The sequence below is a fragment of the Lepidochelys olivacea genome (genome assembly GCF_965140295.1).
Source record: "Lepidochelys olivacea isolate rLepOli2 genome assembly, chromosome: 17".
Taxonomy (NCBI): domain Eukaryota; kingdom Metazoa; phylum Chordata; order Testudines; family Cheloniidae; genus Lepidochelys; species Lepidochelys olivacea.
In genome coordinates, this window is record NC_140427.1 from 19,539,986 (window position 1) to 19,566,515 (window position 26,530).

The window sequence follows — 26,530 nt, forward strand, 5'->3', positions numbered from 1 at the left end:
GGAAGGCGTGGCCTTTCTTAGTACCTCATTTCACCCGTGGGGTCTCCGAACGCAGTCACGCCAATGCGTGCGTCTCGGCCTGAGCAGTCAGGACAGCATGAGGATTTGTGTGTGGGAGGGGAGGGTTTCTTGTCTGTACGTTGTCCTTTCTGTGGCGGGGGGCACAAGTGCAAATAAACCGTAACAGCAGGAAATCTTAATGGCGGTTGTTCACACACGCTGTAGAATATCGTTTTTGTTTTTTTAAAAAGCACGTTCCCTGCTTTGCACCTTTGAAGGAGCCAGTTAGCACAACTGTCTGGGAACAGGGTCGCTGACTGGAGCAAAGCATCGCTTTCCTCCCCTGTAAAGACAACTTGAGCCATAACACCACCCCTGCTGCTTAATCTTGCCAGCCAGGGTACTTCAGCCCCGGCCAGCAGAGCAGGGCGGCCAGGTGCCTTGGAGAGGAGGCCCATAGCAAGTGTGCTGCAGGTTGGAAGTGCACAGTGATGGAAAGGGCCGTTTGTTCAGGTCACGCAGACCACGCGCCCCCGCGCTGTTAAAGGACCAGGCTGTTTGTGACTGGCATTGCGTTCCATTGCAATGGTGGTGAGATGCCCCTGCGGCCTGACCTGGGATAGCCATCCCTTCTCAGCAGGAGGGAATGCATCTTGTGCTGGCCTGTGGAACAATCTCCTAGGGGACGTGGCAGAAGCCCCATGACCTGGGAGAGTCAAAAGTGGGCCAAGTAAACACTAGCCAACAGCCTGGGAAGACTAACCCTGCACTGGCCAGGTGATTTGTTCCAGCCCTACGTTTTACGGGTGGGTCAGCCTTTGAGAGTCGGGCTTAACTGGGGAGGTAGGGTCTCCCTCCCATAAACACATGGGTGTGACAAGTGGAGATGTAACCGGATGCTCTGCCTATATAAAGCCCCAGGGGTCTGGGGCCAGCCTGCCCTGTTTGATTACAAGACCCAACTGGGAAGAGGTCAGGCATTCCCTATGAAGGGCTGGGAGAGCTCAGTTGAAGAGGGGCTGCAGGCAGGAGGGTGGGGTCTGTGACTAGTCCTGGGGGCAGGGTACAGCGTGATCGTTCTTTGGGTCCTGGCAGCCTGCTTTGGTTGGGAACATTGTGTTTTGTGAGGTTTTGTTTGAATTGACAAAGCCTGGATGAAGGGCCTGGGCAGACACGCCTATGGGCTGACCAGCCCTGGAGCCTCACTGGAGTTTGAAGCTGGGACGTTCTAGGTGTTGCGGTTGGGAGGTATCTGGGCTAGGAAAGGAGGTGCTTGATTTGCAGAAGTGAGAGCTGAGGCTTTCCTCACCACTCGCAGGGATGTAAGTCGAGTGCTTGAATTATTGGGGAGCTGGGTCCCCTTACTGTTTCTAAGAGCTACAACACGCCTGGCTTACAGGCCCCATTGCTTCTCACTTCCGTTAAAGTGAGCAAGTCACTTGCCATTCAGGACCTGCCTTATTTTTTTTCCCCTAAAATTTGAGCACTGACAATAGCCCATTGGGTCCCATCCTCCTCCTCTGGCCCACAGCAACGGGTCCACTACCCAGTCACTTACAGAGCAAGGGCATGTTAAAGAAGCCACTTCAGCCCGTGATCCAAAGTCAGTCCAAGTCTTAACGCCATTGGGCGATAACGTAGCAAGGGGGGATAGCATCTGCCACTGTACGAGAGAGTGACTCCTTAAGACACCATCAACCTGTGGAACTCCTTGCCAGAGGATGTTGTGGAGGCCAAGACTATAACAGGGTTTTTTTAAAAAAAAAAAAAAAAACCTAGATAAATTCATGGAGGATAGGTTCATCAATGGCTATTAGCCAGGATGGGCAGGGATGGTGTCCCTAGCCTCTGTTTGCCAGAAGCTGGGAATGGATCATTTGATGATGACCTGTTCTGTTCATTCCCTCTGGGACACCTGACATTGGCCACTGTTGGATGACAGGATACGGGGCTAGATGGACCTTTGGTCTGACCCAGTATGGCTGTTCTTATTTTTCTTTAAAATCAGGAAGCACCCCACGTCTTTGGAAAGTTGTTCTGTTCCTAAGGTCAGTGACTCATTTGCAATGTTTGCTGAAACCAGATTGATGATCTAGGGATGCAGTCTTCTGTTATCCATCCCTCGGCACTGTTCATTGCCAATTTCTCAGAGGATGCTACATTCAGCCCAGCACCCTGCTCCTGTCCCGGGACTCTGTGGCCCCTGCCAATCTGGCAGATGCCTGATCTGTTTGCAACTAGTTTCAGTTCAAACAGCCGCTCTGGCAACAATGAACATGTAAAGGAAGGACTAGACATACCCCATAATCCACTTAGACTTGGGTGACTGAAACACCACGGTTGAGTCTCAGCTGATGTAAATGGAAGCAGCTCCTTTCACCGTAATGGAGCTTTGCCTGCTTACACCATACCGTGATCTGGCCCTCTGAACATTCCTAATCAAGAACCAAGCAGGAGTCCGTTATCTCCTCTTGGACGGCCAGGCCCATGCAAAGCGATGAGACGGTAGCTCGCTCAGTTGGCAGTACAGACAGAGACAGTGCCAGAGAACAAAGGAGTTTGACAGCCTGCATCTCAGAGAGTGGATACAGTGTAAGAAGCCACCTCTGCGAATTTGATTTCCTGGTCCTTATCGCTGCTTTCCTGCTGCAGCTGCCAGAGGGCTCGAGCTGAGGGCCAGGAGATAAATGCAGCTCTATGTTGTTTTAGGACTTTTAAAGTCCCTGGGCTGTTCATTAACCCTTTCTTCTCCTAAACCTATAGTAGAGACGGGCTTGAATTGGACCCCTGGATCTGAGCAGCCTGAATGCCGGAGGTGTTTGAAATATGAACCAGAGCCCTATTTTACACTGAGCTTTACAGTGGCCACAGCCAGCCTGCAGGATGCTCAGAATCTAGCTCACGCTCTGTTTAATGTTAAATATCTATCGTGTGCATGGGTCCGAGACACCCAAGCGCAGCTCTATACCCAGCGAGGCGTCTTACTCATTTGCACATGACATGGACGCCAGGATTCAGGAAGTAAAGTTAAGGACTGAGTGTGTCAGAGCTGACTAGGGGATTTAGGCACGCAACTCTCCTTAGAATCAATTACTGAGAGATCCTGGCTCCTTTTGGAGTCAATGGCAAAACTCCTACGGATTTCAGTGGGGCCAGGATTTCTTGCCAGGTGTTTAAATCCCCTCATCAGCTTTGCAGATCTCGACCTGGAGGTTCCATGTGTTCAGAACGTCCTACTTTCTGTCCGCGCTCCCATCACGGGAGCAGTGTCTCTCTGCTGTTCCCAGCCCCCGCTTAGCCAGTTTCTGTTGCCCAGGGAAAGGCTGCCATAGCAACACGAGTCCATGCTTTGAGGCACATGGTCCCTCAGCGAGAGGGAAGAGGAACGTTGCTCTAGAGAGTAACACTGCTACGCTCCAGGACTGGACCCGAGTCAGACCCCACGCCGTGGTGAGGTTCTGTGGCACATCCCCTGCCCTGCTGAGCCGCTCGGGGACCGTGCCCATTGGACTGGGCTATTGTGACTCCTGTCCCTCGGCGGGCCGAAGGAATCACACTGAAATAAATGAGAACGCTTTGCACCGCTGCTGGGCCCTTCTCTGAGCACCACAGTGCTCCTTACCAAGGCAGGCGCCTGTCACCCTGGGGCCCACTCTGAGAGGTGCTGAACGCCCTCAACTGCCATTGACTTTGATGGGCGTTAAGGGTGCTTCGCACCTTGGAAGATCGGGCCCCAGGGGCGCAAAGTGCCATCAACATCAGACTGCTGCGTAATGCCCTGGGACGGCAGCAGTGCCGGCCTCTCCTAATGCAGCGACTAGGCATGGGATTCACAAAGGGGGTTAGGCGCCTCACTCCCCTTGAAATCCATTGGTGCCTAAATACCTTTGGGGATCCCACCCACGGAGCAGTGGCCCTTCGCTCCTTGCGCCCCGTACGCTTTCGCATGGGCTGTGGTATTATGCAGCCTGCACCTAAGGACCGGGCTGTAGAGAAGCACTAGAAACCTTGGCCTCGGATGCCAGGGCGCCCAAGTGGCGGCAGTGTAGGTACGCCAGCAGCCCGCTTCGCACTCTGAACACGCCACGTTTCAGGCTGATGCGGTGGGATGCGCCAAGCTATTAGGAAACACTAAAGTTTCTCCTCCTTGCTTTTCAAAGACATTCGTAATTGCCTTTCTTTCCGGGCGAGTGGCCCAGCCCCCTCTCCAGATGAGAAAAAGACCAGCATGGAATAATAATGAACGCCTCCTGGGAAGTGGAGGCGTTAGTACCAGGCTCGGGTCAGCCTGGGGGCGTTTACTTAGCCAGCCTTGGCCTTCGGAGAGTGGCTGACAGAGGAATAAGAGCAGGGCTTGGTTCCCCCTGTAGATGGGTCTGAGATTGACCATCAGATGCCCGCTCTGATGGGAGGCGTTGCACTCAGGAGCTGTACCTAGAGCTGAATTTTAGGGGCTGGTGGAATCATTCTGGCCGAGATCCTCAGAGGGATTTAGGCGCCTAAATCCCATTGATTTCACTGGGGCTGAGGTGCCTAAGTACCATGAGATTCAGGGCCTCTGCCCTTGATTGGCACAATTCCTAAACTTGGGAAACAGTTCTCAAGAGCAAATGTCAGCCACTTACTTCCTAGTCAGCAGCATGATCACTGACTTTTGGTTTTGCTGGTGGGTGCTTTTGAAGAGGGTGTGTGTGTGTTTGGGTGGGGTCTCTGCCCAGTTTGGGGGGAGGCTATTTTCAGCATATTTATACATTTAGTTCATATTCTAGTTCTTGAATGTGTCTGTCATTGGTAACTTTACTATTTTAATAATGATTCAATTATGAACTACATCATTACATTCTCCTGAATAACAGTATATTAAGATCACTGCAATCACGTACAAGCTGTCCTCACTAACGTCCCAGTTTAAAGACATTACGTCTCCCTGTAGCTTACTGGATGAAACGGTCAGCAATCTTATTTACAGCTAGTTCCCTGGTATGGTCTTGATGCACGTTAAGGACAGCTACATTATTCAGTTGTATCTGTCCCACTGATGACTGGTGATAATTTTTAAGTTTTTTGGAGCAGGAGCATTCCACAGTTCAGGACGATACAGGGATAGTGAGCAGGATTCTTATGAACTTGCAGTAGTTGGGGAAACATCGCACTTCCAGAGTATTGCAAATGACTCCAAGATCTTTCTCAATTTGGGCCCCATCATTTTGTATGTATTGTTGGGATTATATTTTGCCATGTGCATTACTTTGGGCAACAAAATGGCAGATGAAATTCAATGTTAAATGCAGTCACCCAGTTTTGTGAGCTCCCCTTGTAACTCTTCGCAGTCTGTTTTGGACTTAACTATCTTGAGTAATTTTGGATCATCTGCAAACTTTGGATCACCTCACCTTTTTGCAGCTCACTTATGAATATGTTGAACAGCCACTGATCCCAGACCAGTACAAACCCCTCATGGGACCCCTATATTTATTTCTCTCCATTCTGAAAATGGGCCGTTTATTCCTACCCTTTGTTTCCTATCTTTTAACTGGAGGGCCTGGGAATGCTTTCAGGATGCATCCGATGAAGTGAGCTGTAGCTCACGAAAGCTTATGCTCAAATAAATTTGTTAGTCTCTAAGGTGCCACAAGTCCTCCTCTTCTTTTTGAGGATCATCTAAGGATCCTTAATTTAATGACAAGCCTTTTGTTATCTTAAACACCCTGCCCCTCTAGAAACAAACTCCCTGCCCCCAGGGCAGAAGTTGTTAGCAGCACAGAACTCATCACATTCCACAATCAAACTTTTTTTTTCTCTCCCATGGGTGTTTGAGCCCTGGAGCAGCCCTGGAATTGGTGCCTCTGGTTGGAGGCCACCATGCTAGAGAGTGGCCGGTGTTAAGGTTGTGTGGACAGAGTACTTAGCTTTTTTTTCTCAGCTCTGAAAGCTGGAAGATGATCAGCAAAACCAGGCTTGACACCTCCGTCTAGTAAGGTGTGTGCATTACACACACAGTTTTGGCAAGTCAGTGCACGAAAGGCGCAAGCTTCAGAGAAGCAGCCGTGTTAGTCCGTATTCGCAAAAAGAAAAGATAAATTTGTTAGTCTCTAAGGTGCCACAAGTCCTCCTTTTTCTTTTTGCGAAAGGCGCAAGCAAAGCCTAGGGAGTAGCTTATACTCAGATGGCCTTAAATCTCTACTGTCGCCTTTGTAACTGGATAGCATCACTGAAGGGCCTTTCCCGTATCTCACCATTAAGGGGTGTGTGTGTGTGTGTGTGTGTGTGTGTGTGTGTGTAACAGTAACACGCTGGCTTAATATGTGTGATCACATCTGTCCAGTGAGGATAAGAGCCTATTAGATGCTTGCAGCTACCAGTGTCTCCTTTCAGCTCACATGTGCTTTTGGGGCTGGGGGTCCAAGGTTTGATCCCTGCTGATGACTGCAGAGTCGGCAGCCTGGATGTATGCGGACCGTGTCTGTTACACTTGTATTGTATGGAGGGGCCTCTAAGCCCTGTGGGGCAGGCATATTCTATGCACATGTGGCTGGGAGGCAGCAGGTAGTAAAGGGGAGGGTCCCTATAAGGAGAAACCTTTTGGGGGGCTGTTTTGGTGTCGTGATGCACACAGACCACCAGAGCGCCCCCTAGTGTCGGGGTGTGATGTTGCAGGGGTTTTGTCTCCAGTGCCCCCTGCAGGCTGTCTGTCTTTGCACGCCTCTGTGCAACACTAGCTGCTTCTCAGCCAATGTCCAGATTTGGCCGAAGTCCTGAAGAATCGCCCTGTTCTTGGGGCCCTGTGCGCTGCCCTTGCCCCAGCTCGGGTATCTAGCACTGTCCTGCCCAACCTCCGTCTTCCTGAGGCCTCTCGCTCCACCGGTCTCTGGCGTTTTGGCCCTTCACGGGCACCAGCAGCCCGTGTCCCCAGACTGAACTCTCTCAGCTTGTTCACAGGGCCCAGAGTCGGCCACGTTTATCTCCTGAGCCTTGTCCTGTCCCACCCTGGCTGGCTAACAAGTACCGACCCAATTACTGCCTAGGTGGGCCTTTAACCCTTCACTGCCTGTGATGGGGAAGGGTCCCCCAGTCACAGCTGGGAAATGGGGGAGGAATGAATGGAGTTAAAGACGGGGCTCACGTGGGGCTCTGAGACGAGCTCAAAGGATCAGCTAAGAAAGAATCCGACCGACCGCCAGCACCGCAGCATGACAAGGGATCTCCTCGGCATGTGCCGGCAATGACCCTTTACTTACGCTGCCCTCCCTGAGGGGCTAGCAAAGGATGGCTGCAGACAAACGGCCCTGGCTGTGGGGTGGATCTCACGGGCCTGGGCTGCCAAAAGCCCAGACCTCTAGCCGCTGAGCTAACGGGGCAACTGGAATGAAGCAAAGGAGCAACCCGCATCCATCAACCCCACACGTGGCTGCATCCACCCTTCCAGTGGGTTCGGGCCCAGGACCCAGCAGTGCCTGAATCCTGCCCCTCATTACTCCGGCGTCAATCAGGAGCGGCTCCACTGGCTCCAGTGAACTGGGCCAAGGTTCAGTTTCTGAGCCAGCAGATTTCAAAATGCTTAAGCAGGCGGCTCACTTCATGGATAAGCCCACAACGCAATAGAAAGCCAAGATGAGCTGGCTGCAGTTCCCCCTCCTTCCAGCCAAGGAGCTATAACAGTAATTATGTGCCCCACACGTACATGCACCTGCTGTTTGGCCAAGATTTCTGCTCTCCAAAATGCACCATGGATGGGGGCCGAGACCTCCAACTCATCACCCAGCAAGCATTAAACTCTGGAGACCTCTGAACTGTTAACCAGAGCAGGATTCAAAGAGGCGTCTGGCTCCTCCCAACCCCCTGAGCCACTGGACCCTCCTGCAAACAAAGGCTGGAAAAGAACAATAAAGCCCAGCTATGGACTAATCTGTAGCAGCTGCTCCCTCTGCCAGGGGAGGCTCCGATGCATCATCCCTCCAGCCAGGCAGAAAGCATGTGGCTCACAGAGATTAAGTGAAAACAACAACAGAGCATTGTCGTGCCGGCGGAAAGAGGAGATTTTGGAAGCCGCCTCCATGCCCCTGCCTGCCGCCTGCTGAATGATTATTAAAGATGATGGAGATAAAGCTTTGCATAAATGTGTCCACAGGCTGTCCCAATCCCAGCCCCATTTCCACTCAACAAAATACCATCGACAGCTCATGGAGCGCCCTCCACAGGGCACCCTGGCCCTCTTAAAATTCAAGTCATCATCCAGGCTGTGCAGTGTCCTGCTGCTACTCTGTCCTTCCCTGGTCTGAACTGTTGCAATTACATTCAGGAGCAGCAGCCTCCTTACCGACAGGAGACCTCTGTCATTGGTGTGCAAAGGTAAAGAGGTCATGAGGGGGTAAATGGTTGGGCCAAAGTTCAGATCTGGATTGGGTGTTGGAGGGGAAGGATTGGAATTTGGCTCTGAAATTTCGGCCCCAAGTGGTGGAAATTTCAAAAGGTCAGTTGATCCCACAGGGTTTTCAGTCCTAGCCAAAGCAGGTGCCTTCCCCGTTCAGATCCAACGTGGAACCAGAACCACATGTTGTGCGACCAGAATAAGTCAATTTATGAGACTACAGGGTAGGAACTTGCTGCTTTGATTAACTGCATCCTAAGAAAGTGTAGAGGAAAATACCACTGAAGGGAGGGGTGGGACATGGCTCCATCCCATAATACTCCTTACCCAGAATTCTCCAGCATGGTGAGGACAGTGAGGCAGGGGAACTTCATTTAGCTGTTGTGATAAGCCTAGGCCTAGATGTCAGCTGAGAATTGACAAACTCACAGCTGGAAGCCAGGCCAATTCACTTGTGTACTAGTATAGAGCAAAGGGATTGTTAAATAGATAAGAATGTATTTGGGATTTTAAACTTCATGAAAACTAATGGGATGTTGCATGCATTGTTTTCACTTATCTGTATCCTGTTAGAATGTAATGGCAAACATTGATATTGTAACACCCCTGTAACTAAATGAGCCATCAAACAAGGAAGAAGCCTTGTGTAATGCCAAGGAAGAACTTTAAGGGGGCAGTGCTAATTCTTGTGCATTTGAAGGCAAGTAGTCATTGTGTGAGATGATCAGAGAACATCGACGACTCTACATGTATACCTCTCTCTCCGCCCTCAAAGAAAGACCCCATGTGTGTAGTGACCCTGTCAGCTTGATTTCTGTGGGAAGAAGCTATAAGTAGGGACACAAGAGAAAATTCTTCATCTCTGGACTGTTTTTGGATTCTAACAGGGCAGAGTAACTGAGTGAGAAGACTGAGATCCTCATAGCTCCACTGGGTAGCCCTGAGAGACTTTTGGGGAAACTGGCAGATTACTACACTTCTGCTACCATTTGGAATTATAGACCATGACTCACCTGTAGATATATTTTACCTGCTTTAACCTCTCAATAACTCTTACTTCCTTTTCTTAGCTAATAAACCTTTAAAACTGGTTACCAGCGTTGTCAGTGGTGTGAGACCTGGGATGCAAATCAACCTGGTGAGTGGGACTGGGAACCTAGTGTTTTTGTGATTTGATTTTTTTTTTTTTTGGTGGAAATGACCATTTATCAGATAGTCCAGCTTGCCTGGGTGGCATGCTAGCCTGGAGTCTCTAAAGGGACTGTCTGCGACTCCATTATAAGACTTTTGTAGTACTTTGGGAGTTCACATTTATTACTGGGTTGGTGAAATCTAATCCAAGAACATACCACCAGTAGGGGGTCTGCACTGCTTTTTGACATTCTGCCCTGAGGTTGGCACTATGGTCGTGAGTCACTCCAGAGAGGTGTGTTTATTATGCTGCCTAGTCTTGTGTATCTAGCATGCTGTTAAGTGCAGTGCAAGGGGCTTTAGGATCCTGTGCAAAGTCTGTGTATGCGTATGCTCCATGCTACACCTACCACATGCCCCTGAAGAGTTAACCTGTGAACCCAGAGCACCACCATGGCTAGAGCTCTGGGAAGGGTGTGCATAAGCTACTGGGGAGGCCAGCTCCGGCCCTCAGGCTGGGCCACTGAACCACAGAGGTCTCGGCCCCCAGGAGGAATTGCTAGACCGAGGAGCTGTGCCTCGAAACGCCAAGTGCGGGGCAGTTCCTGGACTCTGTTCAGCGTCTAGAGGCCTAAAGCAGGTGGCAGAGCCTGGGCTGGGGGAAAGTCTCATGGTGCTGCTGATACCACTGGAGGCCAGTCACTTTACAGCAGCTGAGGGTCTGACCCTGATGTTTCCTGAATGGTGGCATCTGGCAGGGCAGTGGGGAAGGGGCGGGGGAAGGAGTATGCGACTCTAACCCCACCTGGGCTATCGATGGGGTTTGAACCTGGGACCCCCACTACTAAAAGCTTGGGCCTGTACAGAACGAGAAAAAGGAATGAGTCCATCTGCTGGAACCCGTAGAGGACTGTTATCTGCTTATGTGGACCTGAAGGCAGACGAAGACACTGGTGCACCGATTTTACAGTCAGCAGGGGCCCTCATCGGAGTAGGAACTCAGGACTTCCAGGGCTTTAAAGCACTCCTCCAGGAAGCAGCTGTACTACAGGCTTCACTTGTCCTCCTGCGGGGACTGGAGCAGGACAACGGCCCGTGCTCCCTTAGCGCATACGAGGCCGGGCACTGCTCGGATGACACCACCCAGCTGATTAATTCCCTGTGCCAAATCGAGAAGAAACGGCTCATAAGTGAGGTGTAAAGAGCCATGGAAAGCTCTGGAGAGCAAGAAGAAGGACCAATAAGGGATGTGGGAAGAAGTGACCAAAGACTCTCAAAGAAAAGGGGGGGAAATCAGGAACTAGAACTTTAAAGGAATAAATGCTAACACAGCAGCAGCAGGTCACTCCAGGGACCTGTCGGATTTATCTGAGCACAAATGCAAGAAGGATAAGAAAAGTAGAACGGCCGTGTATGCACAGCGGGGGAAATTCACCTCTACAGCTGAAGGTCCTGCACCAGGCCTTAGTGAATTTCACCCAGTGTGAAGGGAGTGTTCGCCCTGCAGGGTTCCACTGAGACACATCAGGAAAGCAAAGATCTAGAAGTCAAGCGCTTAGAAGTGATCAGGGGCCATGGCATGGCCAAAGCATTTGAACTTATTTCTCAAAGGAAGTTTGGAAGAAGAGACCCTGGAGGGATGCTAGCTGGGGAGGAATGGGCAAGGTAAAGGTAACGGAGTTGGCAGCATGTAGGACTAACTGGGCAATAATTTTCCCATTGCACAAGAATTCTGCGATTTTGAAAAATGTTCCTGTCCTGGAGTAGGATGAAAAGTCAAAATCTTGACAATTTTCACATATCAGCAAACCAAACATTTTTCCCATTTGGGACAATGGAAATGTTTCCTTTGGATTTTCAACCTGCTTTTCTTTCCGTCTCACCTTTCCTTAGTCTGCAGTCGCTAATGTTTTTGAAACCAAAAATCATTTTGCCTCAAAATGCTGAAACTTTCCTGTTCAAAAAAGTCAGAATTTTTTTGCAAAAATTTTTTGCAGTGGGAGATTTTTTTAAACTAATCCTGTTCTATGAACGGTTTCAGTTTTAACAAATTGGCATTTTTTTGGCAAAAAATTCCCCAACTAGCTCCCGTGGCCCCCCTGCTGGGGGCCTGGGGTGGAAACATGAAAGGGAATCTCTAAGAAAGGCCATGCCATTGAGATTTCAACCTCCCTCCCCCTAACTCTGAGGGTGTGTATACATTTTGGTAGGAGCTAGAGGCCCTGAACACTCACACCCTGAATGGCATTCCCTGCCCGCAGGAGTTTACGGTCTAAATAAGCAAGACTCTCAAAGGGAGAAACTGAGGTACAGAGCAAGTGGACGTGACTACTCCAAGGCGCCGCAGCAGGGTCGTGGTAGTGTCAGGAACAGAACTTGCATCTCCTAACACCTTGTTCGGTTCTTGCTGTGCTAAACTCTGCTGTCTCCCTTGGTCCAAAATGGGTCAGGTTCCTTGCTAATATCCAGCAGTCTGTGATCTGGTCGATATAATGGATGGTACCAGGCTGTAACTAACCCTTGCACGGCCAGGGCTATAGGCTCAATGTCCTGAAACAATTCTGTTCTGGACGGGTCGCTTCTCCCCTACCTCACCCCCCCCCCCCGCCCTCGAAGGGGTTCTGAAATGGTTCCCCAATCCCTCACTATGGCACTCGGGGTGAACGCTTCACCTTACACTGGGGCGCGGGCAGTCACCCACTGAAGTCAATAGGACTAGGCGGGTGAATAAGTGCTCCCCAGGGCCAGGGTAGGGTTCACAGCCTGGGCCTGAGAAGAGGCCTGCGACCAGTCCATGGCTCGACTCTCTGCAACCTCTTGCGTTGGGTAAGGAAGGGCTACTCACCAGGGCAGGAGGAAGGGAGCCAGGTGCTGGAGCAGCAGTTGTGTTCTTTGTGGTGCACACAGCCCCCCAAGGTGGAGAATGAAATGAAATTCCATGGAAAAGGCACCACCAGTCATGGAAGACGAGGGCCCTGGCTCAGCCTGCGAGGCTGGGGCCCAGGTCCTGGTTCAGTGGTCGCATCTCCTCACCATCCGCCAGTAGCGTGACTCTGAGGTCACGTAACTGTGAGTCCCGCCGGGCCGAGCCTGGAGTTAGGACATGCAGAGACTCCTCTGCCATGCACGAGAGTGCTGCTATTCTGCTGGGGGCAACTTGCCACGGAGCCGCCACGCCCAGGTGTCGCTGGGATCGGCTCGTCCTGCTGGGAGCAGGTCAGAATGAATGGGTTCTGCAAAGCACCCGCGCCGGCTGTGTGGGAGCGGCTGGATCAGGCCCTGGGCCTCCAAGACAGCAGCAGTTACCTGCACAGCTGGGGTGTGAAGGGAGCTTCGAACTGCACCCGAAAACCGATGCGCCATCCATAACTTTTCGGCGGGGCCTGCCTTGCAGCCGGGTGCGCTCCTGTCAGCTGCATTCCCGGAGATTTGCCCCCAGCTGGCTGCTTCGCCAGCAAACGGCGGTGGAGAACTTTGTTCAGTGGAGGCTCTGAGGACGTTGGGTAGCTCCGGGAGGTGGGGGATGCCCCCTGACGCCTCCCATGGGCTGATCCAGTCCCAAGCAACTGGAGATGGCCCAGCTCAGCTAGGGATTCTCCACGGAAGCAGCGAATCCTCCTCCATGCCAAAGTCCAGAAAGATCTGGTACGCTTCTCTGGATTGCATCAATCCCGCAGATCTAGTGTCTCCCAACACCCCCTCTTCTCCCCCTACCCCACCTCATCCTGCCTCCTTTAGCGTACCCCCCCCCCCTGCAAATTTATACAGTTGTGCTCAAAAAATAAATTAAATGAAATAAAGCACAAGGACCTTTTGACGGGCCTGAGCAACATAAATAGAAACAACCCATCCCAAACCTTCCTTGGGTCCATGAGCTTTTTGTTCATGAAAGGCCCCCCGCCCCCCGTAGGAGGGTCCAGTCCAAGGTCTCTGTTAAGCATTTTGTTCCCTTGCTCCATGCCCCCCGATCCCCCACCCCAGCATTTGTTTGTAGACATGAAAACCACCCCCCCCGCCCCAAAAGCAACCCATGACGTTTTGGAGTCCGCCTTGCCCCTCGTGATGGGCGACAGCAGGGTTGTATTTGCCCGGTCACTGCAGCCTGCTGGGAGTAACATCAGCCTGGCCGCCTCCTCCGCTGCCCTGCATGCCCCTTCAGCCAGGGCAAACATGGGGGCTGGGCGCTGCCTGCATCCCACTCGTCAGCCTCGAGCTCCAGCTGTTAGCAGCTGCCACGGTTGCCCCTCAAACCTCCCCTCCCCACCCCGATCAGCTGTCTCAGCTCCTGGGCTGGAGGGTCTCACCTGGCGGCTCCATCTCCCTCTTCAAGGAGAAGGCGAGGATGTGCTGGAAGGACCAGGCCAGCTTGTGTGAGAGGGGTGGGCACGGAGCCCGGTGACGGGTGGGGCCTGGGCACCCTAGAGCCAACGGGGGCAGGGTGGAAAGGGGAGCGAGAGGGGCATGCCTGCTGCTGGCTCAGAACCCGGCGCTCTCCGAGCTGCTGTGGCTGGTGTAGCTGGGGCTGCGAGAGCGGCTCTGGGGGCTGCGAGTCCGGCTCCGGCTGGTACTGTAGCTGTCGTGGCTCCGGCTGTACGAGTAGCTGCTCAGGGAGCTGGAAGAGGAAGGGCTGGGTCTGTAGTAGGGGATCGGGCGCTTGCGGGCACTGCAAATGAAAGGGAAACTGAGTCAGGGCCAGGCTCGGCAAGACAGGGGGTTGGATTTGGTTCTGGGCTTTGGCTTGAGCACAGAGGGGGAAGCTGAGAGGAGCGGGGGCTTTAGTTTAGTGCCAGCTGAGCCCCACATTTACCCCCTTCCCCCCCCTACAAACAATGGGCAAGTTTAGATTCAGATCTGGATCCAAATGTCCTGGCTCAATGGGCCGCACCCAAGGCCAGCTCTGGGCCAGAACTCTGCCCAAAACAGCAGAATCTCATGGCCTGGCTTCAGAGCGGCAGGACTGGGGTGGGTGGGCGGGAGGGGGAAAGGGGGTGCGTGCTGCTCCTTTACAAGGTGATGCTGCTAGGGAACATGGTTGACACCTGTGCCTTGAGGAGGCATGAGCTGCATTAATCTTCTCGCCAAACCCCACTGCCAGCCCCCCTGGCTGCCCCCACAGTGCCCAAGCCGTGGCCCCTGTGTGTTAGTCCTGGATTAGGAGGCTACGACAGAGCAGGAAAAAGGTTAATTGTAGCGTGTGGTTTTTTTCCCCCGACACCAAAGAGTTAAAGCTGCTGAAAAACAGAAGTTAGGGATTAGTGGGGGGGTCTAGGCCAGGCCAGGGTTGGAGGGCTGAGCTGCTGCTAATTCCCGTGGGGTGGTGGGGAGAGAACAAACCTGCCCTTGGGTTCTCCCCCAGCCCAAAGGGGAGGGTCCTGCTCTCCCTGCCCCCATTCAATATGCCAGGTGCCTGGGGGTCGGGGACGGGGACAGGGCCCGTGCCCGGGAGGCACCGTGCAAGGGAACCAGATGTCAGAGGGGAAGAAACGAAGGGGAAGCTAAGAACTGGGAGAAAGGAGAAGTGAGGCCAGAGCAGGTTTCCTGTAGGATTGGATCTCTTGACCCCCCACAGCTCCCTGGTACCTTTTGTGGCCCCCTCCCAAGTCCTCCCCCATGCATCCTAAGACCCCCAACTCTTCCCCCCTGTGGCCTCCAAACCCTCCCCCTGGGCCTCTTGACCACCAGACCCTGCGAGGATGCTCTCTTGTGGACTTCCCTATCCTTCCCTGGGGGCCTCCAGGGGCCTTTCTCTGGGGGTCCCCCAAACCTGCCCTACTGGCCCTTCACCCCATCCCACTTCCTCATCACCTTGCCCCCTGAGCCTTACGCCCTTCTGCAGCTGGCCTCCCCCCAGCACAGTCCCCAGTAAGCCCACCTCACACGTAGCCCCTCTTCCTTGGCTCAGCCCCATTCCCAAACGCCTCGCCCCACCCTAGACTCAGTGGGCAGCTCCGGCGGGAGAGGCTTAGGGGGTTAGCCCCTCAGCTGCAAGGCTTTCTGCAGCAGGCAATGGCAGGGAGCCAGGATGCTGGCCCCAGAAGCCCACTCAGACAGACTCCATCGCCCCTGACCCTGGCACTCGCAGGCTCAGGCCAGTGGGGCTGGGGCTCCCAGCAGGCAGCGAACCGGTGAGGAAGGAGTGAACGTTACCAAACCACCCCTGGCAGCCCCCAGCTGCCGGATGCACCCCCCACCCCCCAAACACTGCCCGCCCCAGTGAGTGGTGTTAGTGGGAGCAACAGAGCGAGCCAGACGGCACAGACACAGCTTAGCGCTGAAGGCCTCACACGGTGAATTCAGGGAGACGCGGGGAGCGGGGTCCTGGGCACCATGGTCACCAGGCCCGCGGCGACACTCTCCGAGAGGAACCTTGAGACGGGCTGGAAAAGGAGAGGTTGGCATCAATAAGGGAGGCGGGGAGGAACAGGTCAGACAAACACCCGGGGCTCAGATGCAAACAAGGACACTCCAGACGCCTGCTGAGTCTTCCCATAGGCTGGGCGGGGGCTTGGTGCTCCTTTGCAAGCAAGAGGCCCCGAGGCATCATCCCTCGTTTCTATCTTAGGGACGAACGTGGCCCTCCACGCCCACATTCCTGCAGTTTCTGGGCACATCGCCAGCTTTGCAGCACTGCTGGGAGGCAGGGTCAGGCTGTTATTCCCCATTGTTACAGAAGGGAAACTGTGGCACAGAGCAGCTATGTGACTTGCCCCAGGTCCCACAGCAAACCTGGGGAGAGCAGGGAACTGAGCACAGGGATCCCAAATCCTAGGCTCATGTGCTAACCCTTGTACCACCCTTCCGCCACTTATTTGGGCCCACTGCTCCATTTCTGCCTCGATCCACCTCCCAGCCTAGCCAACCCCAAACAATCAGGACTCAGCCCCCCCCAAATCGTGATATTGGCTTTAAAAAAAAAATTCACATAATTGTGACTACAGTAAATGTCAGGGGCTGTTTAGTTGCTGTCTGGGTTTTATGCCTTCAGGGGGGGTCATGGCTTCAGGCTTTTTCCCCACCAGCGGAAGGGCTAGGAGTTCCCTTTTCTTAAAAAAATGAAAGCTGAGATTCTCTGTAATCACAGGACTCCAGCAGCTGGGGCTTTAAGAGAAACACCAAGCACTGTGAGACTGGTAATAAAATCATGCAGCTGGGCAAGGCTGCAGCAGGGCTAGAATCCACTAACACCGTGGGGCCCCCACCCAAGTCCCTTCTGTGATGATCCTATCCAGCCCCTATGGCTTGCCATGTGGGAGACAGGGAAGGAGCACATGTGTGTGTGCATGTGTCTGGGGTGATTTGGCGGAGTAGGACTGAGCGCCAAAATAGGACTGTGGGCCCAATTCTGCATTGTCCTGTGACAACGCCCATGGCTTCCCAGGAAGTGCAAGCCAGCAGCAAGCTTGCCTTGTTACGATAGACCCTGGACTCACTTCTAGGTGACTCGTTGGGTGCAGGGGTGGAACGGCTGCACGTTGCAACAAGACCCCCCGAAGGCCTCCCTCTGACTCTGGAAATGCAGCTCCTGGCGAGGCCAGAAGCTGAGCTACAGAGGTTTGAAACTGGCCTCTTACATCGGGGACTCTCTGCCCATCCCATCCAATGGGCGTCACTTCAGCCGAGAGAAGGAGCCAGATGGCTGGGTCCCCGCCTTGCCCTCTGGAGCAGATGTCATTGCTCTAGCATTCACAGAAAGGGACAATGCCAGTGGCATCACCCCACCCATACACCCTCCAGTGGCTGATGCCATTACAGCCCAGATCACAGGACGCTGGAGCATCCCAAAATCCCAGGGATCTGAAAATACAGCACTTTTGTATGGGGCGCTACATCTGTTCTTGTCTGTAGCGTCTCATAGCCAGGCCCTGCAGGTTTCACAGACTGAGAAATCAACCCATCTAGCACCCTTCCAGTATCGCCCCTTCATGGAGGAAAAAAACCATTAGATCTGAAAGGCAACTTCAAGACCATGGCTTAATTACACCTGCTGGGGGAGGGTGGGCTGGGAACCAAGGTGAGTGCTGTACAGCACTGTATCAATAAGCCGTGGCATTGATTGCATGGCAGTAACACGGATTGTACACACACGCATCACAGGCGGGGGAAAGCAAGTTCCTGCTCCGTTACCTCCATTTCCAGTGATGTCACCTTGCAACACGGCTTCTCTTTTGCAGTAACTGTTTTACTTGCGTCATCACCCTGGCCCTGCAAACCCACACCTGTGTAATGTCAAGCAGCCCCAGAACATCTGGGGCCTGTGATGCTCTAAAGATATGGGTCCAAGCTTCCTGCTGGTGCAAATGGGTGAAAGCTCCTTTGACTTCAGTGGTGTTTTGCCCATTTACATCAGCAGGGAATCTGGCCCATAGTAAGGCAGGACTGCATTACTCTAACGTCGCAAAGCCACAGTGAGTTACAGGGGTCAATGACACCAGCATTTTACACCATCATGTATTCCATTGGCTTCATATACAGAAAAGCTATCGGAGAAATCCACAGAACACTTTAGCTCATTGCATTGGTACTAATTTTCCTGTCCTCTCTGCCTCTTAAGTCTTGAGTCTAATTGTCAGGGGCAAGTTAGTGCTACAATTCTCACCACTGTGACCTAAGGCTGGTTTTCCATAAATCCAGCTGTCCAAATATTAATGTCACAATTGACAGTAGCTAGAAAGAAACAGGTTAGAAAAGGCAAATCTCAGTTTGAGGTTTAAGTTTCTAGCTCTGAACAAGGTTCTAGTCTTTCAAACTGGGTCTGGTCTCAGATTAACTATTGCCCAGGTTGGAATTTAGGACTGAGATCTTTGTTTAATTTCAAAGAGAGGGAGATTCTGCATTTACAGCGCACGAGAGAAATAGATCTGGGGCAGGATCTTTTGTTTTACAATATAAATAAAATGTTAATAAAAGAAAACATGTATTTACTTATTTTGAAGGATCTTAGAAGCTTGTAATGTTGGTATCTATCTATCGATCCCCATACACACTCATCTATCTATCTATCTACTATGGGGCCCAAGGTTCACCACAGGGGCCTTGTCTAGACTAGGATTTGGACAGTGCTAGCTAACATAGGTGAACAGCCTAGTGTAGACAAGGCAGTGTACCTTTAACACCTGGGAAATTGATTGAATTAACTCTCTCTTTGCTGACCAGCTGCAGCAACCTGGGCTCTGTCTTTGCAGAGGAGCAAAGGGCGTTTTGGGGGCGGACACTGGGGGTTTGAGGCTATCAGTGAATGAGTAAAACCCCTGAGCTGAGCCGGAGCTGAGCCCCTGCACCATGGAGCTACCTTGTAATTCTTCTGGGCTCCATGAAGCTGGGAGAGTCACGCCTCCTCTTCCTGATAGGGGAATAGCTTCTGGAGCGGCGCCTGGCCCGGGCAGGATCCGTGTCACTGTGCCGTGTTCGGGGCTCGTTGTCTTTCTCTCTGGATCCAAACCACACATGTTAGCAGGGTCGGCATGCATCGTGATGCGCGCGCATGTCTGCTACAGGCCTATACGTAGGCCCTGTGTGATCTGTGTCGGCGTGAGTCCACATTTACTTGTGTATACATGCTGACCCCATAGGTGGGTCATGTGTGGGAATGGAACCCAGGACCTGTGGAGTTAAAAACACAAGCCTCTACTGGCTGAGCTAAAGGAATGGCGCCGGTAGTTTGGAGCCAGTAGCAGATCATAAACCCCTTGCCTTGTCTAGCCACTAGGGCAAGACAAAGAGCCACACCAGGTTAGCTCAGGTTACAGCTGTGACCACACATGGCTTCCGTGGTCACATAAAAGTTGGCACTGGAAAAGGTCTATTCGGTCCCATCTAGTCCACCTCAGTGCAGGACTCTGACCGCTTTGCTTTGACTGTCCCACCAGATGGGGCTTCCGTCGCTTGTCCACCTGTGTGCGTCTACACCCAGACAGGTGGGCAAGCTGGCTGCAATGGGGCTAGCCCTGGGGACCATGCAGAAGCCTCAGCTAGTGCAGAATGTGGCAGCATCTCCATGGAGGTGGTCACCCTTGTGTGCCCCAGGCTGCCCCGGTTGCCCTCAGATCTCCGGGTGCAATTCGCCACCCCCCTGCCTGATCCATTAAGCTCTCTGTGGTTTGGGTGCCGAGCCTCTTAGAGATGCTGGTGTCTCTCTCCCTGCCCTCCTTACCCCAGCCACTGAGCTCAGCCAGGAAGGCTGGAGCCGAGTACCCCTTGATGACCATGTACAGAGAAGAGAAAAGACATTCCCAGTGAAGGAAGTGGTTTCCTTCACCTTGGTCTGACAGAGATTGTTGCCCTTCTGGTCATGTTACCAAGCACATTTATCTGCTCAAGCCTCTCCTGATTGGATGGGTAGGTGTGCAAGGCACATGTCTCCATGGGTACATTTGACCCCATGTGTGTGCTGGTGTCCTTGTGCGAACACTGGCTGGGTGCCTATCTGTGCCCAAGTGTCTGCTGGCATCCTGACCTATGCCTTTGCCAGTGTGTCTCTGTGCCCATGTACCACCCCACCCCGTGATCCTGTCTGGGGGGACGTGTGCTGCTGGGGCCTCACCTGCTTGAGTTTTTTTTCTGCGATGGAGACTGGCTCCGGCTCCGTGCTGGTCTTTTCTCCCGGGATCGCGACCGGGATTTGGATGGGGAGCCGCTGGAGCTCCAGGAGCTGCTACGGGACAGGCTCTTCCTTCTCTCGGAGTTGTGCCTGGAGTGCTTGACAGGGGACTGGGAGCTGCTGTTTGGCCTGCCCCGGTGGTGTCTGTCCTTCACCCTGCAAGTCCATTGGATCAGACAGCCAGTCACTATCTCAGCCCCACTCCCTGTCACCCGCTGGCCTCCACCAGGTTTCCAAGGAGACAGGAACACCCCACTTCCAGTTGAATCCCTTGAGAACAATGCGGCGTGGGCATCCAGGAGCAACAACAGTTAGGGCCTGATTTTCAGAAGTGCTGGGCACCCATAATGCCAAATGACGTCAACGGGACCCTTGGGTGTTCTGAAAATCAGGCCATGAACATTCAGTGACCCCACATGACTGTGTCAATTAGGGTACCCATAATGACTAATATAGGGCTAATTTTATTCTTTAGTAGAATGGCTATTTCTGCTGCCAAGGCACTCCCTATACCGTATATAATTAACCTATGGAACTCACTGCCACAAGATAATACTTAGGCCAAGTTTAGCAGGATGCCAAAAAGTCTGAGACAGTCATATTACTAATAGGAACCTCAACAGTTCCATTAGACGGGACAAATATTTGTGAAAGGGATACAAATCCGCATGCTTCAGGGCATAAGCCAACCACTCACTTTCAGGGGTCAGGAAGAAACTTCCCCAAGGAGCAGATTATTCCACAATTGTTCACTAAAGGGTTTCTAGCACCTTCTTCTGAAGCATCTGGCACCAGCCACTGTGAGGACTTGGACTGTATGGACCAATGGTCTGATACAACCTGGTGATACCTGTCTTCCACGTATTGGGAAACAGAGGCTACAGTGGTTTTGGGTTGCAGTGTACAGTGTCTGATCCTGATTCTCAGGGGATTGCCATGCGCTCCACAAGAAGATCAGAAGAGAATAAACTGGAAGTAGCTTTTCTCCTTTGGGCGCGTTTCCCTGCAAACCTGGAACATGCACACATCTCTAGGTCTGGCACTGCTCCGATACCATTTCCAATCTATAGACAGGGCAGATCAGGGAGGGCAGGTGGGGGTCCCGCTCACTGGGCCAGTGAGTCCTGTGCAACGAAAGCCCTCTATCCAGCCTACATTTCCCCTTCCTTCATGCTCCTACCCAGCCGGAGCAATCCGTGGTGTTAATGCCCTTTGGAGCCATGTAGCCTGCGCTCACATCTCCCCTTTAGGAGCTCCTCTGCCAAGCAGTGGAACCCCGCAAGCCAGTCCTCCAGCGCCAGGATCATTTCCACCACTCTTCTCTGCGCTGCTCCCAGCCTGCCAGTCAAACTTTGCCCCACAGTGAACACCGGGTGCTGGGGCGATCGCATCATCGCCATCAGAAGGGGCCCTGTTAGCTCCAAGGCCTCTGCTTAATGGGTCTCTCGCTCTATCACAGCCCCCCTCCCCATGGCATCTCCGCCTCTCGCACGCTTTAATGTCTTTACCCGGCTCCTGCTGTGAGCCGCATTGGACAGGCAGAGAACTGTGGCCCGGAAAGGCAACGAGACACCCAAGGGAGTGCAGGGAGTTTATGGCAGGGCAGAGAATTGAACCCAGCTATCCAGGGTGAAACACCAGTTGACCTCATGGGTGGAGGATCACGCCCTGCAGGCAGCGACCGGGCTCTGAGCTCTCCGGGGCCCCTCCCTTCATGGCCCCGACTCTTACTTTTTCAAATGCGCCCCATGGTTCTTCTCCGCCCCCCGCGCCGCTGGGTAGGGGTGCGAGCAGGCTGACCCCTCCGAATCGCTGCTGTAGTCGGTGTGGCTGAGCGAGTGGGGGGACTCCTTCTGGGCCGAGGCCTTGGCCTTGCTCCTCCCCTTGTGTTTGTGCAGCGACGCGGACCGGGAACGGCGTCGGTGGAGGTACTTGTCCCCTCCGGAGCATCGGCCTCCTTTCTCCGGCGACACCGACCGGGGGCTTCTGGGGCCGCGTCTGCCGCCCTTGGAGCGGGGGGACGGCGGCTCGGTCTTGACATGCCCCCTGGGAGAAGGGGACGTGGAGTCCAGCCTCTGACGGGAAGAAAGAAAACAGGGGTGGGGAGGAAAGAAGAGAAGAAAGAAGGGGAGAGAGGTCTTTAAAGGGGAACCCCAAGCCAGAAGTGCAATTCACAACGTCAACGCACATTGCATAAGGCAGGCTACACAGAACTCTACTCTGAATCTGCCCTCCTGCTCAGCCTTTCGACCTCAACAATGCAGCTCATGCAAATCTCCGCATGCAAAACACAAAAGAAATCCATAAATCAAAAACTGGAAGAAGGGAGGGAGACTTCAAATGAAAAACCATCTGAAATGGAGTTTAAAAAAAACCCAAAATAAACTGTGTGTAAACACCAAACAAACTAAAAAATATAAAAAATAAGAGAGAGGTTGGAGGGGGAAAATAAATTGGACTTAATGAGGAAAAACCAAACCAAACCAAACCGGGATATTGAAGGGAACGGGCCTGAGGGGAAGGAATGGAGTGGTGGGTCTTATACATAGTGTTTGGGTTGAAACAAACCAAGGTGTGAGGAAGACAGCACAGAAAGATGGCGAGGGGTGGGGCCGGGAGGTAATGGGCATGGAGGGGGGCAGGGGGGAAAAAAGTATAAAAAACAAAAAGGAAGAGAAACATTAAAGAAAAAAAGAAAAGAAAAGAAAACTCCACAAATGTCGTCATTACTGAAATAAACAAATGGTTCTGAACTCTTCCTGGGAAACTGTTTTTATCTGTGAGTGCAGAGCCCTGCTGAGTTTTCACCAGCGCTCTACATGGACTCCTGCTTTCTGCTTCCATTTTTTTTTCCTTTTTGTTAAATTCTGATTTTTTTTTTAAGTCCCTCTTGGTTAACATCCACTTACCAAAAAAGTGGCATTTCCTCCTTTAGTAGGTAAGGTATGAAGAGAAGGGAAAAGCGGGGCAATATAAGTGCATCATTAGATTCACAAAAATGCAAGAGAGAACGAGAGAGAGAGAGAGAGAGAGAGAGAGAAGAGAAATAAAACAAAACAACTCACTTCTCCTAGGCCTCGGAAACATCAACCATGTGAGAAACAAACTCTAGCTGGATTTGCATTTGCATCAGCTCTGCTTTGTTTGGTAAGCAAGTTCAGCGTAGGAGCACCGTTTTTTGGTTGGTTGGACGGCTTTTACTTAAAAACATTGAGTTCAAAGCCTTTAGACCCTGCATATTTCACCCAGTGCCCTGCTACTTAGGCATTCAATAGCATAATATCGGCCTGCCAGATCCAGCAAAGGCCTATAAGGAATTCTCCAGGACAGTCTTGGCAATGAAATCCCATGGTGTGGATGGGAGCGGGGCAGTAGGGAAGTGGTACCAGCAAGTTTTTCCCCCAGTGGTAATATTCCAGAATCTAGCCAATGGCCCAAGTGGCACAAGAGAGGCCTGTGAGAAAGCAGTACAATTTCACATTGACTCGTAGCCATGATCTGGTGTGAGCCGGCATGTCGGCTAGAATCCCACCTTGCGTGGAATCACTGTGGCTCGATATGAAATATACACACGGATTTGCACACGAAGAGCTAGCTTCTGGGCCCTCGCGGTACCGCAGCAAAGCAAATGGGGGAAACGGGGCACTTTCTCCCCTGGTTTGAAATCAATGTAAGCGAGAGAAAACGCCGCTGACGCTGTCTGGAACCGCGGGCGGAGCCGTCTTTTCATTTCCTTCCAACTGGGTGAAGACACCCCCTGGCGACTGAGCTGCACTGCTGACAGCTCAGCTAGCCTACGACTACAAAAGACAGTGGGATCAGCATAGTGCATCCCGCTAAATAAAGTGAATCAACAAACTGCTGCCATGCTGTTCATGGCATCCCTGCCCATTGGGTTCACTTGCCTATAGGGCTCTAGTGACACTGTATAAGATTAGCCAAGTCAGACCCCTTTGAGGAGCTCAGCATTATTCCACAGATAGGGAAACTGAGGCACAGAGCAGTTATGCTCACTCCCCTAGACCACACGACTTGAGTGGCTGGCTCTTGGGCTTCTATTTTACCCTCTGCCCATTTGTAAAACCAATGGAAGCGTGTGATATGCTGACAATAGAACCTAGCAATGGTTCCTTCTAATTACTGTCAGTGCAAACTGCCCCAGGAATCACACCGATATAGACTATTTTAAGTCACACAAATGTTTGTATGTTTCAGTAGTATGTATCTTAACTCCACTCCAATTATAGGTTATAGAAATTAGGGCTGATACTGCTTCAAGGGGAAAAAGAGCAAACCATGGGCCATTAAAGCCAATGGAAAGGCTCCCACTGACTTCAGTGGGCTTCGGATCAGGCTGTATGAGGCTGAGTATCTCCAGAATTCCTGCAAGCAGTTATAGCCTGGTTCCTTCGAGCAGCCAGATGCCATTGAAAAGAGGTTGAGCTAATAAGCTGGGGAACAAAAAGGGGTCCTAAGTCTACCCTTAACTCTGCCCCACTCTCACGTGCTTTTCACCTTTACTGGATTTTCACCTCCCTGTTGCAATAGTGCTCTCTACCAAGTCACACCTGATAACACAATTGTTTTAGTCACGTCTTACTTTCATTCTCACCAGTGTCGCTTGCCACACGTCCTTACAGTTCATGCTGCTGTTTATCCTTAGCTTCGCTGGTGGGGGGTAGAGGGCCGACAAGCATAACGGATCCATGCCCCCGGCTGGATTCAGACCTGCACTTACCCAAGCCGCCTGTGCAGTGTAATTCTGATCTGGAGCCCCGCCTGCAGTTCTGGGGCTGGGACCCCACACAGCTCTGTACAGGCACCTCACATCGGACCTGGGTAGACCCCTGCTATTCCAGCCCTGGGACTTCACAAGGGCCATAATACCGTGCATTATGACAATCCTAGGCCTGGGCTAAGCAGACAGTCCCAGCTGCGACAAACAGATTTGGGGCAGTTGCTGGCTAGAGATTAGCCCGAGAGTGAAAAGTTGATTGCCAGGTGGGGCAGGACCCAACCCTAGCTGTCCCATGGGGAAGGCTGCAGCATCCCCCTAACCAATGCTGAAGGCACTTTGCAGCCTCTTCAAAGGGGAATTGGCTTGGCCTGAGCGGTACCTGGTAGGCAGCTCTGGAGACTGACGTCCGCTCTTTACCCACAGATCAGACAAAGCAAGGGACTCGGCTGCACGAGTTTCTCCCACCCCGCCCCGGTGTCTCCGCACTGCTAGGGAGACATTGTGTCCTACGGGCGAGGGTCTGTCTCCCGGAGCTCTTCTGTGCTGGGCCGGCCAGCACAGGGGGCGTAGTGAGGGGAGTTTACTGACATGGAGTCCAGTGCACGTGGCACTGACCCGAGACCACTGGAATTCACAACGGGGAAAGGCTGGCTGCCAGGTGGAAACCTGGGCCCCTCAATATAACTTTAGGCTCCTAAATCCAAGTGGCCTCCTATTCAGAGCTGCTCCCAGTCCCACTTTCCTCTGGCTGCCCAGATTCAGGAAATGGTTCCTATGATATACCAAGGGGTTTGGTGCCCAACTCCTACTGGATTCCAAAGAGATTTGGGCAACCTCCTAACTCCCTGGGGCTCCTCTGAAAGACCCAGCCTGGGTGCTTAAGGTTTGGCTCCTACATTCATATTTAGGCACTTAAGTGGCCTGATTTTGAAGACTACTGAGCAGCGGCCAGTGCATTCAGCGGGTACAGGACTGGTCCCATACGTGATGACGAGGTCTTAGTGTGAACAGAGTGCAGTGGCTTGTAAAGATGAACTCAACTTTGCCTCCGAACCTTCCCTCTCCTGGTCTCTCTTGCAGTATCAGGGGCAAAGACCCGAGCTTTGAGTTCTGGGTCCAGACAGGGCCCCAGGGCCTTTTCTCTCAGTGTCCTTTGCTGCCTCCTGGCCCATCTCAGCTGACACTAGGGGTAGGATGGGTTACATCAGCTTGGATGGCTTTCCCTGGATGACTGATTGGTAGCAACACACTAAACACTCCAGGGGAAGAAACACCATGCAGTCAGATGTTTCAAACCCAGAACAACTGTAAACCAGGCACAGGGAGGTATAATCACCCAGCGGCATGCCCTTGACTCGCTGCATGAGCATTTCCACTCTCATCTCCTGACTCAAGGACACCCACTCCCCTCCCAGCTCAGATTCTCCTGCCCAGGGGCTTTGTAACATCCCCACCCCCACGATTTATCCTTCCTCGCCCCCAGCTCCTCAGTGTCACAGCCCAGGGATGCTTGTTCCTGCATTTCCACCTTGTGTCTACATCTGAGGATTCCCCCTGTGCCCCACATTGCAGGGTCCCTGACCTTATCTCACGTCCTGGGGGTGTCCCTGGCCGAGGAGTTTCCCTGGCATCTCAGCACCTTCAGACAAAACGAACAGTAACAACAGTCATAGCGAATCAAAGCTGCAAGCAACAG

General features: G+C 52.5%; 1 protein-coding gene across 1 annotated transcript in view; it reads right to left on the reverse strand.

Moving 5' to 3' along the window:
- Nucleotides 1-13,558: 13,558 nt before the first annotated feature.
- The window catches only part of SRRM3 (serine/arginine repetitive matrix 3), a 172,093-nt gene continuing 159,121 nt past the window's right edge, over nucleotides 13,559-26,530 (reverse strand). Inside the window, exons 13-16 of the mRNA XM_084650704.1 lie at nucleotides 21,828-22,171; nucleotides 20,040-20,252; nucleotides 18,789-18,926; nucleotides 13,559-14,162 (exon numbers count right to left, since the gene is read on the reverse strand). Of these exons, the coding sequence (XP_084506830.1) occupies nucleotides 13,976-14,162; nucleotides 18,789-18,926; nucleotides 20,040-20,252; nucleotides 21,828-22,171 (882 nt within the window). The 3' untranslated portion in view covers nucleotides 13,559-13,975. The remainder of the gene's footprint in view (nucleotides 14,163-18,788; nucleotides 18,927-20,039; nucleotides 20,253-21,827; nucleotides 22,172-26,530) is intronic.